Raw genomic sequence first — 13,516 nt, 5'->3', positions numbered from 1 at the left:
TTCGCGACGTCGTGGAGGGAGAGAGTTGGTGATTGTGGTTCTTTGGTGTCGGAAAGTTGGGTGACTTGGTGAACTGAGAGAGGTGCCCGGACAGGCAGGGTGCTGATGAGTAAGCAGGACGACTTCATGTGACTATCACGTGACGACTGCTGGATGAGATACCAGACATCATCGTCACCTCCAAGGCTTCCTTCGGCTACAAGCTACTTAATACGTTCAAGGCCTGTGAAGACGCAAAACGAAATGAATATACACTTCTACTATAGAACCCGGACTCTTCCTCAGGTTCCCAAGATCAAGGAACGCCTCGAGAAAATCATCAACTTGAACCCTGAATTCGTCTAACAATCAACACACATCTGTCTTCCTATGCTACATCAACAAAGGCCCGTTTCCTCACAGCCCGAGCCTCCGCCTCCTCATCCCACGTATCATCTACATAGTCCTTCACGCTCCTGTCTCGGATCTGCATCCCCATGACCTTGAGCGCAGCAATGTTGTAGCCCATCTCGTCCTTCTGCTTCTTCAGCGCCGCCCGCAAGTTTGTTCGAATGCCATCCAACATGACCCGCATGGTCCGGCTCGCCACAATCTGCCGGTGGTGCGTCTTGAGCATGAAGAAGAGGATCCGGCACGTCAGCGGCATGTTCATGGACCGCGCCGCGAACCGGTCCAGGAAGGTGAAGAGCAGCGGCACCGTCGCGAACGGGAGCACCAGCAGCGCGTCCTGCAGCGCCGACGCCTTGATGCGCTGCAGCACCGACATGACGTGCGTCTCGGCGCTGATGTTGCCCAGCGCCAGGAAGATGGGGTTGCGCTGCGGCGCCGGCGCGTTCGGGTTCGTCACCTTGGCCTGCTCCCACTCCTGCGCCAGGCGGAGGTCCGCCATGCCCAGCTCCAGGGCTTCCGCGATGCGTTCTCCCGCCATGAGCGTCTCCACCGTCTGCTTGCTTGCCGCCGCCACCTCGCCGTCCTCGTCGCCCGCGTCCGGGTCCCGCTCCAGCGATGTCGTCAGCGTCTTCTCGTATAGCTCTTCCAGCTCCTTCTCGCGCTCTTCCTCGAGGAAGATTTGCTCGTCCGTCTCCTGCCAGACGCGGATGCTCTTGTCGTGCCCGGCGCTGACGAGCATGGTGCCGCCGTTGCTGACGGCCATGGCCCAGATCTCGCCGTGGTGCCCGTCTATCTTCTGGATCTGTTCAAACTTGTCGGCGTCCCAGTACTTGATCACCCTGTCCTTGCCGGCGCTGAAAAAGTGGTGCCCGTTGCCGTCCGAGTTGTGTGGGATGAAGGCCACTTGGAGGATACTGTCTTGGTGGCCGAAGAGCGCCTTGTGGCAATCGCCAAAGTCCAAGCCCCATATCCTGATGTTCTTGTCCGCCGAGCTGGTCACGATGAGCTTGCTGTCGTAGGAAATGTCCATGCTCAGTACGGGAAGCTTGTGGCCGTATAGGTTCAGGTAGAGCTTCAGGCTGTCGGTGAAGAAGACCTTGACCGTACTGTCCAGTAGCGCCACGGCCAAAAGCCTCGCGTCCGGGGAGAAGCGAACACTGAGGACGTCATCGGCAAGCTTTAATATCCTCGATTGTGCCAGCTTGAGCCGTGGTGTCGTGCGGGTGGTGCCGAGAATCTCCTCCTGGACGATGCGGAATGTCCAGAACTTGACCGACTTGTCGGCGCTGCCCGAGACCATCGACTTACCGTCCGGATGTACCTGAAGCGACCAGACGGCACCTTCGTGGGCAGAGACGCTGTCGAGGAGGCTTGCCGACGCCACGTCGAACAGCTCGAGCTCGCCCCCTTTCGTGCCCACCACCACCACCTTGTCGCCCGGGAGGAATGCGCAGCATAGCGCATAGCCGCACTCGAATGTCCTGATGCACGTTTGCGTTTTGATGTTCCAAATCTTGAGACTCCCGTTCGCGGCCGTGGCTAGCATCTTGTCGTCCGAGCTGAGGGACACGGACCGGACATCGGTCCTATGGCCTGGCAGCTCCACGGCGAGTGACCGCGTGTAGTCGGGCACGTCGTCCTTCTTCGACTTTGACCCACGCTCTTTCGTCGGTATTGTGTAGTACTCCAGCTGGTTGTTCGTTGTGCCGACGACGAGCTGGATATCTTTGTGGCCACTGCCCATTGCCCAATCGACGGAGCGTGCCCTGCCCCCAGTCCTGACGATTACATACTGGACGAAGAAATCGCCAACCTCGGCGCTGGACAGATCAGCTGCTGCGTCCTGCCCATCCGCAGCATCGTCCCCGTCGCCGCCCTTTTCCTTTCCCTTCTCCCGTCTTCTCCTCCTCTTGCGTGCGAGGCCCTTTTTGACTTCGGCTTCGGATCGAATGCGCCAGATCTCGACGGATTTTTCCGTGCCGTGGACGGCAAAGTAGTCACGCCGGGGATGGAAAACCACCTCGGTGGCCTTGTCCTTGCTCTGACGGAACAGCGTCCCCCGGTCTAGTAGGAACTTGGTCGACTGGGGAGCGTCCACCCGGCCTTTCATCGCCGCCAAACCATCCGTATCGATATACCAGACTTTGAGTTCCCCGTCGTTTCCGGCCGTGATGCAGCCGTTATAGTCGGGCGAGAGACCGAGAGCCCAGCATTCCCCGTTATTCTGCGCAATATGCGTCTCGATACAGTGTCTGGATGAGAGATCCCAGAGCTTGATCAGAGCGTCCTTCCCGGTCGAGAGAAGGTAGCCGTCCGAGCCGTCTTCATCCACGACCATGGCTTGCGCGCCATCTTCATCCTCGACTGGTTTCGATTCTGGTTCGACAAATCGTAGCCCGGTAACCTGGTCCTTGTGGCCTCGCAGCTTGTACTGGCCCACTTCGGCCACGAGGTCCCAGATGATAATGTCGGTATCTTTCGAGCCACTCGCGAGTCGGACGCCGGACTTGTCGAATGCTAACTGTGTGATTGCTGATTTGTGGCCGTTGAAGTTGACAATCACCGTCGCAATCTTGCTGTCCCACAGCCGTATGCTGCCATCTTCATAGCCAACAGCGAAGACGTCCTTGTCTACCTGACTCTGGGCTATGGCTGTGACGGGCAGGGTAGCCTTCTCATCCCTCCAGCGACTCAGAAGTTCGCCCTTCTTGATGTCCCAGCATAAAACTTCTTCGTTCGCCGCGACAATCGCCTGGCCAGCTCCCGTGCTGGAACCTTGCTTAGAAGTCCATACGATGTTTGATGTGCTGGATGCGACGACTCCAAAGGACTTTTGATGCTCGAACTTCCTATATCAGCACTTTCATTAGTATATGTAGCAGACCGAGCTGTTTCTTAGTACAATGCGACATACAAATATGACTTGACCATTTTGCTAGAGTCTGGAGCGCGAAATGGGAAGCCAATTGTCCTCTCAAGCGCATGCGCAGTTCAGGACTCGTCCTCGATTTCTGGTGCTTGCTCGTTGAAGCGGGAAACTTTTTCTTATCGATAAAGGATGGCTTGGACGAGATCCATTGCTTACGTGATCACTGGGTCCGGTTGACGGGGGGAAACAGCTACGAAGAGCCCCACCAGGACGACCACCAGGCATCGTCATCATCAGTCCAAGACACAGCAACGCCCACCGACGACAGGAGAGAAGCAGGCCATTGGGGTACAAACAAGATGCTTCTCCTGGACTACCAAAATGTTCTTATTCAATCGGTGTTGACGGAGAGATTTTCCGGGTGAGAACGCCCAAACACGGCCGGCCCCCTTCGTCGTCCCCAAGTCACGTCGATGAGTTCGGCTGACTGCTAACGAGCAAGTCAGGGCCCCTCCCGTACACATCGACCAGACAGTTTCCGATTTCGATGGCGTTCTTTACCACATCTCCACCCCCGAGACGAAGACACGAATTCTCCTCTCTGTTCAGATCCGCTGTTTCAAAGAGCTGGTGCGGTACGGCGCCGAGCAGGTGCTCCAGCGGGAGTATGGACCTTACATCGTAACGCCCGAGGCAGGCTACGACTTTTCCGTGTTGATCGATTTGGAAAACCTGCCTGCCGAGAAAGGTTTGCATGCTCCTTGTAAACAGAACCCGGATTGGTCGACTTGCAACTGACATGATACGGTGACCAAGATGAGCGGGACGCACTGATCAACAAGATGGCTCTGCTGAAGCGCAATGCGATGGCGGCGCCGTTCGAGGCCGCTTACGAGGAACATTACAAGCTGAGAGAAGCGGCGTCCAAGTACACGTCGGAGGAAGCACCGCAAGGCGTGCGGGAAGGTGGGGAGGTCATGGCGATCCGCCACCGTGAGGAGGAGGCCATCTTCATCAAGGCCAGCCACGATCGGGTTACGGTCATTTTCAGCACCATTTTCCGGGAAGAGACGGACCGGATTTTCGGCAAGGTCTTCATCCAGGAATTTGTCGACGCTCGCCGCCGGGCCATCCAGAACGCACCGCAAGTGCTCTTCCGAAACGACCCGCCGCTTGAGCTGCAACAGGTGCCGGGCGTGCAGAGCTCCAGCTCTGGCGAGATTGGCTACGTTACATTTGGTGGGTTCGATTCTTTGGCAACTTCGACACGGGAGTTTGAGTTTGCGTAATGCCAGCCACATTGGACCGGCCGGCTGACGAAAAAATCCCATCTAGTTCTGTTCCCGCGCCACCTTACGCCGCAACAGATGCCCGAGGTGATCTCTCACATACAGACCTTCCGAGACTACTTCCACTACCACATCAAGGCATCCAAGGCTTACATCCATTCGCGCATGCGGAAGAGGACGGCGGACTTCCTCCAAGGCAAGGCGGCGTGTCCCTGGGCAGTTTCTGGAACCATGGCTAACGTGGCAGTGCAGTTCTCCGCAGAGCCCGGCCGGACAGCGAGGAAAAGGAGAGGAAGACGGCGAGTGGCAGAACTTTCAAGGTTCACGGTGCCTGAGTGTAATGAGACTCGCGGTGGAGGTCTCCCCAAGGCCAGCTTGGGAGCTCCAGGGACCGCGACGAGAGAGTGTCTCGAGGCCGAATCGTTGAAGAACAAGTACCAAGGACGCTGCCGTAGAACTAATTGTGTTACGAACGATATGATGAGTTACCGGAATATGCTTTCCCGTCCAATGTGTCGTTTTTCGATGTTTTTTGAGAGATCAACTGCGAGTTCTGGCGAGACTGACATTGGCTTGCCACGTTATGTGGAGGTTTCTATGCGCCCATTGCCTGCAGCCAGCTCGCAACTGTCTTGTGTCGTTGTTGCCCGTTATCGGCCTTTTTTTGGGTGTTTACGTTGACGATTATGGCGGAGCAGACAGATCATTGATAGGCTGTCTACCAATATTGTTACTCTCAAGTAATTTGGCGACAGCCTCAGCAAGTCCGTCTCTTTATTTGTTTCTTAAGAACAACGACACGAACACTATAAACAATGTCATGTGACGTGACGTGCCTCCAACGTAGGAACATCCGTTGTAGTGTACGCGCCAGTCTCCACAGCAGCATGGCGGGGATGGGTACTCGAGTGAGTGTATAGTTTGCAAGGGCCTCGAAAAAGGACACACTTTAAGTTTGCAAGGGCCTCTGTCAGGACACACTAATATCGTACTTCGTAAGCTTTTCCCAATCAATAGATCCAACACACAAACACGTAAGCATAGGCATCACTTCGGCCTTACTATACACGCAGTCACAACGGAGGCACCAAAATTCTCAAGGAGCTTCGGCACTGTCGTCGGTTACAATTGAGCCAAGGCATGACCGAATGGTGAGTGCTTAGACGAGCAAGGATCCAGACCTTTGTCTTCTCTTCTTCTCTTCTTCTCTGCATCTGTACTTACAAGTTATGCCAGATGTCCATCATGGATGACGAAGATAACACCGATTTCCGACCTCGCCTCCTTAGTAACCAATCCGGTGCGATCATCAGGGTTATCGATCCCGGCGTTGTTCAGAAGCGAGGCGACCGTGTTACGAGAAGTGAAGAAGCAGCTTTATTCTTTGTGAAGGAATACACAAAAGTTCCTCTCCCAGAATTATATGCTGCGGACTACTTTTTCAAGGATGGAAAAGAGCATGGCATTTTCCTGATGAGTCTCGTTGACGGCTCTCCACTCCATGTTGTATGGGATGGGTTTGATAATAGCACAAAGGAGCGAATATGTCACGAACTTTGGGGGACGGTCAGGCAGCTGCGCCAGATCCCGCGCCCACCTGCCTTGGGTCATCTATACCAGTGCCTGGCTGATGGCTCACCAAGCTCTGATGTATTACTCGAGGATCTGAACCAGCCCCCATCTCCAATCTTATCAGATGACGACTTACAAGCCCGCATATATAAACGCTATCTTCACCATAACGGCGGGTCATTTCCAGAGAATCTCCCTAGTATACTTCCACACTCATCCAAATCTGTCTTTACACACGGCGACCTTACCCCACGTAATATCATAGTTGATAGTGCTGGTCGGATAACTGGAATAGTGGACTGGGAGAATGCCGGATGGTATCCAGACTATTGGGAATACGCTAATATGATGAAACCTTCGAATGATGACGACTGGATGGCATGGATGGACTCTACGAAGCCGCAGGAATGGGATATCACGGGCATTATGAAGGCGAGGCGGGTGCTTTTCTAGCAGCACATGTGAAGGTGAAGTGAGAAGTTGGCTGTGGGGTACACCGTGGCCCCGCTGTGGCGCTGTGGCCTGCATCATACCCGCTGTGTTGATATTAGACTACTATGGTACTAAGAAATTATAAGGTAGTCCCTTATACCTAAAGTGAGTTATACTAAGTACACGGGATATAAAAAATGAGTCTGATGTTATCCTGATTTTGTATCTTTATGTTATAAGGTGCGTTATTCCGACTATACTATTTGGTTATTCCGACTATAGTTCTAATCAGGACGAAGACGAAGGCAACGACAAAGACAACGACGAAGACAACAACGACGATAACAAAGACAACGATAACGAAGAAGAAAGGAGTTACTACTACTACCACTATTAGCTTTGCTCGAATAAACAAGCTATCCGTTAATTAAGTCTAAGTAATCGAATTATTCTAAATATATAGACGTTAGAGTGGTTTACCTGGCCTAAGAACTCGTGATACTTGGACATAAGGACTTTGTGTTTGGGTGTTGGGGATGGACGTCTTTATGTGACGACTGTACCACTTGGTTATTCCGACTGTAGTTCCAATCAGACCCAATCTTCCTACTACCTTATCGATCTACTTCGTATGTCTTCAATCTTCATCGTCAATCTAGGTCGTCAATCTAGGTCGTCAATCTAGGTCGTCAATCTAGGTCGTCAATCTAGGTCGTCAATCTAGGTCGTCAATCTACGCAATAGGAGGCGGCGCGCTCGTTGTCTCGTCACAGGAATAAGATAGCCGTGGGCGTGGGCGGCGTGGACGTGGACGTGGGAGGAAGAGGCGTTACTATTACTGCTGCTATTAGCTTCGATCGAACTGATAAGCTTATCCATCAATACAACGCAATTGATCCGAGCGATCAAATTGATCAACTTGTCAAAGGACGTTGGAGACCGTAGTTACGAAGTACTGTATTGGTATTCCGAAGGGACTATCTGTATTATATATGTGTGAACTATAGTCGGAATAACCAAGTGGTATAGTCGGAATAACGGGTCTCTAAACGGGTTTGGTGGCATAAGGTACAAGGAACTCCGGAACGAAGGCCAAAATTCACACCGAGTGCTGGTGGACCCATTGCAGCCAGTCAACCAATCAGTATCACCAACATCACACAGCCACAACGCTACGATTACTTCGCACGCCCAGAAGGTACCTCTGCAGGTTCCCGTCCCCTCTCACTTTCTCTCCATCGTCTCTCCAGGCCAACCAAGTCTTCATTTCGCTAGATTGGTTGATCGCACCACGCTACCCAAAACTAAGCACCCTCCGCCTCCTTTTCACGCCGACCTACACCAGCAAGCTGCACTTTTAGTGTTTGTAAGGTACGGGATAGCTTCGCGACAGCGATCATTCACGAGTGGACAAACAAACACGACACGAACACAATCGCACGCGAAAACAACAAGTCATTACGCTTCCGAACGACCAAAATCGACAAATCTTCCTCCTCTCTACCGACCGACGAAACGAATTGACCGACGGCGAATTTCAGTCAAGTCCTCTCGCTCTTTTGACGGCATCTGGGAAACGCCGCCGTTTTCTGACTCGGGACGAACACGCGAATTGATACCAGGGGTCGATCGTCGATACCTGGTTATGGGCATTCCCTTTTGCCATTGAGAATTCGATCAAAACTCTTTGCCAATGCAATTCGAAGGCCATCATATCCATTTTCGCGTTTTCAACAACCATTCTCTGCGCGTACTGCTGTCATTGAAACTTTCGACCCATCATTCGCCGTGAATACAGGACGAGAACGGTCACAACGATGCGGTTACCCTTTTGGAGGCGCTCCGCGGCGCCCCGTGGCTGTTCCCGGGCTCACCTCAACCCTCTCGCCATGGCAGCCCTCGCTACCGCGTCGCTCGTGACGGCCATCGACTTCACCCCGGTCTCCGAGGCCGACCTCGATCTCTCGCAGCTGGGAAGGATAGGACTGGCGGGAGATTTTTCCGGAATTTCGCTGTACGAGTTTGAAGGCCAAAGCGAACAGCCCGTGAGGAGGGACGGGAGCGAGTCGTTACTCGCCATGTTGCCTAATGGCGCCTTTGCTTCCATTGCATCCACCGATGCTTCCATTCACGACATGTGCGTGTTCACACTCGACTCGGGTGACGTTGCTGGTGTGGTAATAGCGGGAAATTTCACAAGTGTCGACGGCACACCTTCCCAGGGCGTCGTCTTGTACAACACTACTTCCTCCGAATTCGTACCCCTCGACGGGCTGTCCGGTCAGGTCAACGCCCTGCTCTGCGATTCAGATTCCAACCAGGTTTATGTTGGCGGCAGCTTTCGACGTGAAAATTCAACGAATGCCATGTCTTGGGTGCATGGCGAAGGATGGACTCCCCTCCCGTTCGCCGGATTCAACGGACCGGTATTCTCCATTGCGAAATCGTCAAATGGTCATATCATCTTTGGCGGACGCTTCACCGGTTTGGGCAACACGACTACCCCGGACAGCCCGGACGGCCAGGCCATCAATCTAGGCAGTGCGAACATCACATCCGGATCAAGCTCTACCAGCGGCGGCTTCTCCGATCCGCGCAACATCCTCTGCAAGACGGATGGTCAGGACGGTCCCGGCGACACCTGGCTCCTGCAAGACAACTCGCCCGGCTTCTGGCAGGCGTCGTTCGGCTTTGGCTTCCGGCCGAGCAAGATCAGGCTGTACAACACCCGGCTGGACGGGCGAGGCACCCGAACATGGCGCTTCACCGCGCTCCCCATCAACGGAATCCTCAACATGACCTATATCGACCCGGCCACCGGCCAGAATGCCTCATGCACCAGCGAATGCCCCCTGAGCGATGATCCCGATGTGACGTACCAAGACTTCCATTTCGTCAACAGCGTCGGCATGAATGCCTTCCGGGTCGACATATCCGAGTTTTACGGCCAGGGGGCCGGCCTGAACGGGATGCAGCTGTTTTCCGACGACATCTTTACCTTTGCCGTCGACGACTTTAACGAACCCACCTGCAGCGGCCTGGGCATCAGCAACCCTTCTGCCGCCACGGCGACCGGCCCTTGGACCCCGTCTCCGTCGTTACAGAGCACGTCCGGGTACCTGACCGCTCAGCTTTCCGGCGACATCTCCGAAGACTCGGCTTCCGTCGTCTTTTATCCCAATATTCAACAATCGGGTAACTACTCGGTTGAAATGTACACGCCCGGCTGCATCCAGGACGGTACATGCACGACGCGGGCCCAGGTCAATGTGAGCGGCGAAATGTCTCTGTCTCCCGACGGGCAGTTCACGACTTGGCTCTATCAGACCAACAACTTTGACAAATACGACCAGATTTACTTCGGCTTCATCGAAGCCAGCACCGAAGGCTTCCGGCCGAGCATCACCCTTACCCCTCTCGGTGGTCAGTCACTGGAAAGCATGACCATTGTGGCCCAGCGGGTCGGCTTCTCTCTCATCAACTCCACCGGCGGCCTTAACGGCCTGTTTGACTACGATCCCACCGTCGACACCATCGACAGGAACAACTTTTCTAGCTCAGCTGTTCACCGGCTCGGTGCAGGCTTCTCTGCTGGATCCGCTGTGACTAGCCTCAAGACGATGGGCGACGTGGTGGTTGTCGGTGGCAACTTCACCTCTAGTGGCGCTCGCAACGTGATTGCCGTCAACACGGCAGACCAGTCGCCCCAGATACTCGATGGTGGGCTGAACGGCGAGGTCAGGTCCATGCATCTGGAGGACACGCTCCTCTTCGTGGGCGGCGGTTTCTCGAACACCCTCGATAGCGGAGCTAAGGGCCTCAATCATGTTGCCGTCTACGATCGCGAGGACGACACCTGGTCGGCTCTCGGTGCCGGCGTCAACGGCAATGTGTGGCACGTTGTGCCGATGCGGATCAACGTAACAGACGACGAGCCCGAAACCGTCATTGCGATCACCGGCGATTTTGATCAGATCAATGAGTTTGGCGACAATGCTTCCGTTCCCGTGTCTGGGTTTGCGATCTGGGTTCCTTCCCAGGCGAACTGGCTGCAGAATCTCAATGCGACAGCTCCTGTGTACAGCGGCATCTTGACAGCCTCCGTCCTTGACATTCCGGACAGCGGCCCATTATTGGCGGGCTCGATGAGCTCAGCATCCATTGGCGCAAATGGGGCTGTGACGTTGACCGAGGACGGCAATGAGCTCGGCCGATTCCCCATCAAGATCCGGTCGTCGAGAACTAGCACCGGGTCATCAGCCGTTACCCGCCGCGATATTCTGTCTCATGGCGACATCAATGGCGTCGTGACGGGGGCATTCTATGACAAGGACGACCATGACGCGACAGTTCTTGCCGGGCATTTCACCGCGGAGGACAGCAACGGCTCGCCCATCCATAACCTCGCCGTTGTCAACGGATCGGCCGACAACGCCGTGCGTGGGGTTGGAGATGGCATCTCGGAAAACTCGACGTTCCTTACGCTGGCCATTGTCGATGACATCCTTTTCGCCGGAGGTGATATCGCCGGCACCGTGAATGATAGCCCTGTTCGCGGGCTTCTGACGTTCAATCTTGCCTCCGGAACGCTCAACTCGCAACCGCCGGCCATCAACGGGGGCAATGCGACCGTGTCGGCCATCCAAGGGCGCCCTGATACTGGCGACGTTTACGTCGGCGGGGCTTTCGAATCGGCAGGCTCGCTCGACTGCCCGGCCGTGTGCTACTACAACACGGAACTCTTGCAGTGGAACCGTCCTGGTTCTGGTCTCCAGGGCAGCGTCAGCGCACTACTGTGGACGAGCGGCGATCTCCTCGTTGCCGGTGGCGAGATGACCATCAACGGCTCGTCGGTGTCGCTCGCGCAATACGAGGCCGATGGCCAGACCTGGTCTGCCTTTGCCGGCCAGGAAGAGCTGCCGGGCCCCGTCGAGGTCGTCACGCGAGGTTCTCGGAACGGAGACCAGTTGTGGGTATCTGGCCGGGCGACCGATGGCTCGGTCTATCTCATGAAGCACGACGGTTCGGATTGGCACGCGGCGGGGCAGGGTCTCTCATCGGACACGGTCATTCGAAGCCTGCAGGTCCTCACGGTGACGTCTTCCCACGACAAGACCGACCTGCTGGGTTCAGACCAAGTCCTTATGTTGACGGGCTCCATTGGGATCCCGGACTTTGGCACCGCATCGGCCGCCCTCTTCGACGGAACTACCTTCCGGCCGTATATCCTGACGACCGGCAGCGGAAACAATGCGGGGACAATCAGTCAGCTCTTCTCTCAACATCAAGACTTTTTCACCAATAGAGGTATGTGTTTCGTATTTCGATGCTTCGATGCGGTATTCGCTAACGTAACCCAATTGAACAGGTCGCAAAATGGCACTCGTGTTTGTTGTCCTGATCGGCCTAGCCATTTCTCTTGGTCTCATGTTCCTTCTCGTCGTTGCAGGCGTCGCCTTGGATCGGCTTCGTAAGAAGCGCGAGGGGTACATGCCAGCACCGACGTCGATGTATGACCGAGGAGGTGGCATCCGCAGAATCCCCCCGGCCGAGCTCCTCCAGTCTCTGGGCAAGGGTCGGCCTGGCGCACCTCGCATCTGAAAGGAACGACAAAGAGAAAAGAAAAGAGAAGAAAGTGAGAAGAGCGTTTGACTTTTGGTGTTTCACCGGTCGGAGTTGGTATTTCTTTTTCAGGCATTGGACCATGGCGCGGAAACAGGGCGGCGCGCGAGGGCAACGAACATAATGGGATCTCCTTGCGATTCGACTCATTTTCCGAGGCTGGCGGACTCTGGGCGAGAACTACTACGAAGACGCTCTCTGGATCACATATCATCCGCCCCAGTTTCGCCGACGACGATACCCCCATAAGCAGCGCGAGGTGTCCAGGAGGGAGTGGCCACCCATGGAGGGACCCCTGGCGGCATCTTGCGCATCTCTGCTTTTGCTTTGCAATTCGATTCTTGACGACCTGACGACTCCTTTTTCTTAATGTCTACTTCTATTCTGCATCACAGCGCGCAAGCCGCGTCGTTTTAGCCACCGGAGCTGGTGCCTGCACTTGGCATTCTTTTTTTTTGTCCCATTTCTCATCTTCTGTACATTAACATTGCGTCCAGCGCCTGTTTGCTGCGCCTGTTTGCTGCGCCTGTCTTATACTGCGCGCTGTGCGACGGGGTCCACGGATACCCGCAGGTATGTTTCTTTTCATCGTGCGAGCTCGGAGGAGCATGGCTTTAGATGAGAGGACAACGGGGATAATGGGGTAGTACGAGGATAAGGAATGAAGACAGGGTCATATAGCTTTATTATTTCCAACTGGATTATACGGATTTTACTGTGAAGTCGCAACATGTCGAGATATCGAGATACATAGGTACTTGTAATCTATACGAAGTACGAATACCTGCGAATACGAATACGGTACCTTCGTACGTCGGTAGTCGGCTGTATGCTCACGTGACTTCGCGACGGAATGGGTCCACTGGGCCCCGCGTTTTTTCGTGTTCATAATGATTTCGTATTCCCGAGACCCCCAAACCACTGCAAAACGTCACGACAATGCCTTTAGGCCAGGCCGTAGCCGCGCTTCTGACCACAGTGGACGTCCCTATTCCCTTCTCAACCGAACTGATACATGGAAACTCTCCATTCCGAATCTCTATCGAACATCGCTCTGTGTACGCAATACTCTAATTGGCAAACATGAGCACACCAACATCCCGAAAACGAACCATGACCCCAAGGAGGCCTGTCTCTCGGTTCCCGCCTTCGTCCAAGAAATCTTCTCGGCCAAACGCTAGTATACTTAATTTCTTCCAGAAAACGGAGAAAGAGGAGCAAGCTCTGTTCATTGGTGAGGTGAAGCCTTCTGCAGGCCCATCCATCGTCTCGAAAGATGAAGACCCCGCAGCTGCCCATGTCGTGGAGGGTATCATGGGCGAGGATGAAATACGATATAACG

The 13,516-nt window shown here is 54.5% G+C and overlaps 5 protein-coding genes across 5 annotated transcripts; 3 read left to right on the top strand and 2 right to left on the bottom strand.

Annotated features, from left to right (window-relative positions):
• Positions 1 to 252: 252 nt before the first annotated feature.
• Positions 253 to 3,354, bottom strand: ACRALDRAFT_1039730 (uncharacterized protein). Its single transcript, XM_071015150.1, has 2 exons — positions 3,305 to 3,354; positions 253 to 3,239 (listed from the first exon to the last, which is right to left on the bottom strand). Exons 1-2 carry the CDS (start codon positions 3,319 to 3,321, stop codon positions 368 to 370), a joined length of 2,889 nt encoding a protein of 962 aa, XP_070876455.1. The 5' UTR covers positions 3,322 to 3,354; the 3' UTR covers positions 253 to 367.
• Positions 3,355 to 3,544: 190 nt separating this feature from the next.
• On the top strand, positions 3,545 to 5,124 carry ACRALDRAFT_1060809 (uncharacterized protein). The gene is made up of 5 exons (XM_071016307.1): positions 3,545 to 3,680; positions 3,766 to 4,007; positions 4,076 to 4,498; positions 4,595 to 4,744; positions 4,801 to 5,124. The coding sequence occupies exons 1-5, from the start codon at positions 3,619 to 3,621 to the stop codon at positions 4,881 to 4,883; spliced, it is 960 nt and encodes a 319-aa protein (XP_070876454.1). The 5' UTR covers positions 3,545 to 3,618; the 3' UTR covers positions 4,884 to 5,124.
• Positions 5,125 to 5,793: 669 nt separating this feature from the next.
• On the top strand, positions 5,794 to 6,573 carry ACRALDRAFT_2100321 (uncharacterized protein; the record flags this gene model as incomplete). The annotated part of the gene is made up of 1 exon (XM_071023007.1): positions 5,794 to 6,573. One exon carries the CDS (start codon positions 5,794 to 5,796, stop codon positions 6,571 to 6,573), a length of 780 nt encoding a protein of 259 aa, XP_070876453.1.
• A 1,248-nt stretch (positions 6,574 to 7,821) lies between these two features.
• On the top strand, positions 7,822 to 12,902 carry ACRALDRAFT_1079655 (uncharacterized protein). Its single transcript, XM_071018923.1, has 2 exons — positions 7,822 to 11,859; positions 11,921 to 12,902. Exons 1-2 carry the CDS (start codon positions 8,370 to 8,372, stop codon positions 12,151 to 12,153), a joined length of 3,723 nt encoding a protein of 1,240 aa, XP_070876452.1. The 5' UTR covers positions 7,822 to 8,369; the 3' UTR covers positions 12,154 to 12,902.
• Positions 12,216 to 13,191, bottom strand: ACRALDRAFT_206736 (uncharacterized protein; the record flags this gene model as incomplete). The annotated part of the gene is made up of 9 exons (XM_071022105.1): positions 12,216 to 12,237; positions 12,291 to 12,341; positions 12,382 to 12,558; positions 12,596 to 12,700; positions 12,736 to 12,786; positions 12,872 to 12,889; positions 12,980 to 13,006; positions 13,038 to 13,095; positions 13,179 to 13,191. The coding sequence occupies 9 exons, from the start codon at positions 13,189 to 13,191 to the stop codon at positions 12,216 to 12,218; spliced, it is 522 nt and encodes a 173-aa protein (XP_070876451.1).
• Between the last annotated feature and the right edge of the window lie 325 nt (positions 13,192 to 13,516).

This window comes from Sodiomyces alcalophilus (genome assembly GCF_042370955.1).
Source record: "Sodiomyces alcalophilus JCM 7366 unplaced genomic scaffold ACRALscaffold_2, whole genome shotgun sequence".
NCBI classification, from domain to species: Eukaryota; Fungi; Ascomycota; class Sordariomycetes; order Glomerellales; family Plectosphaerellaceae; genus Sodiomyces; species Sodiomyces alcalophilus.
The sequence above is the reverse complement of the archived record's forward strand: the minus strand, read 5'-3'. Positions and strand labels throughout refer to the sequence as shown.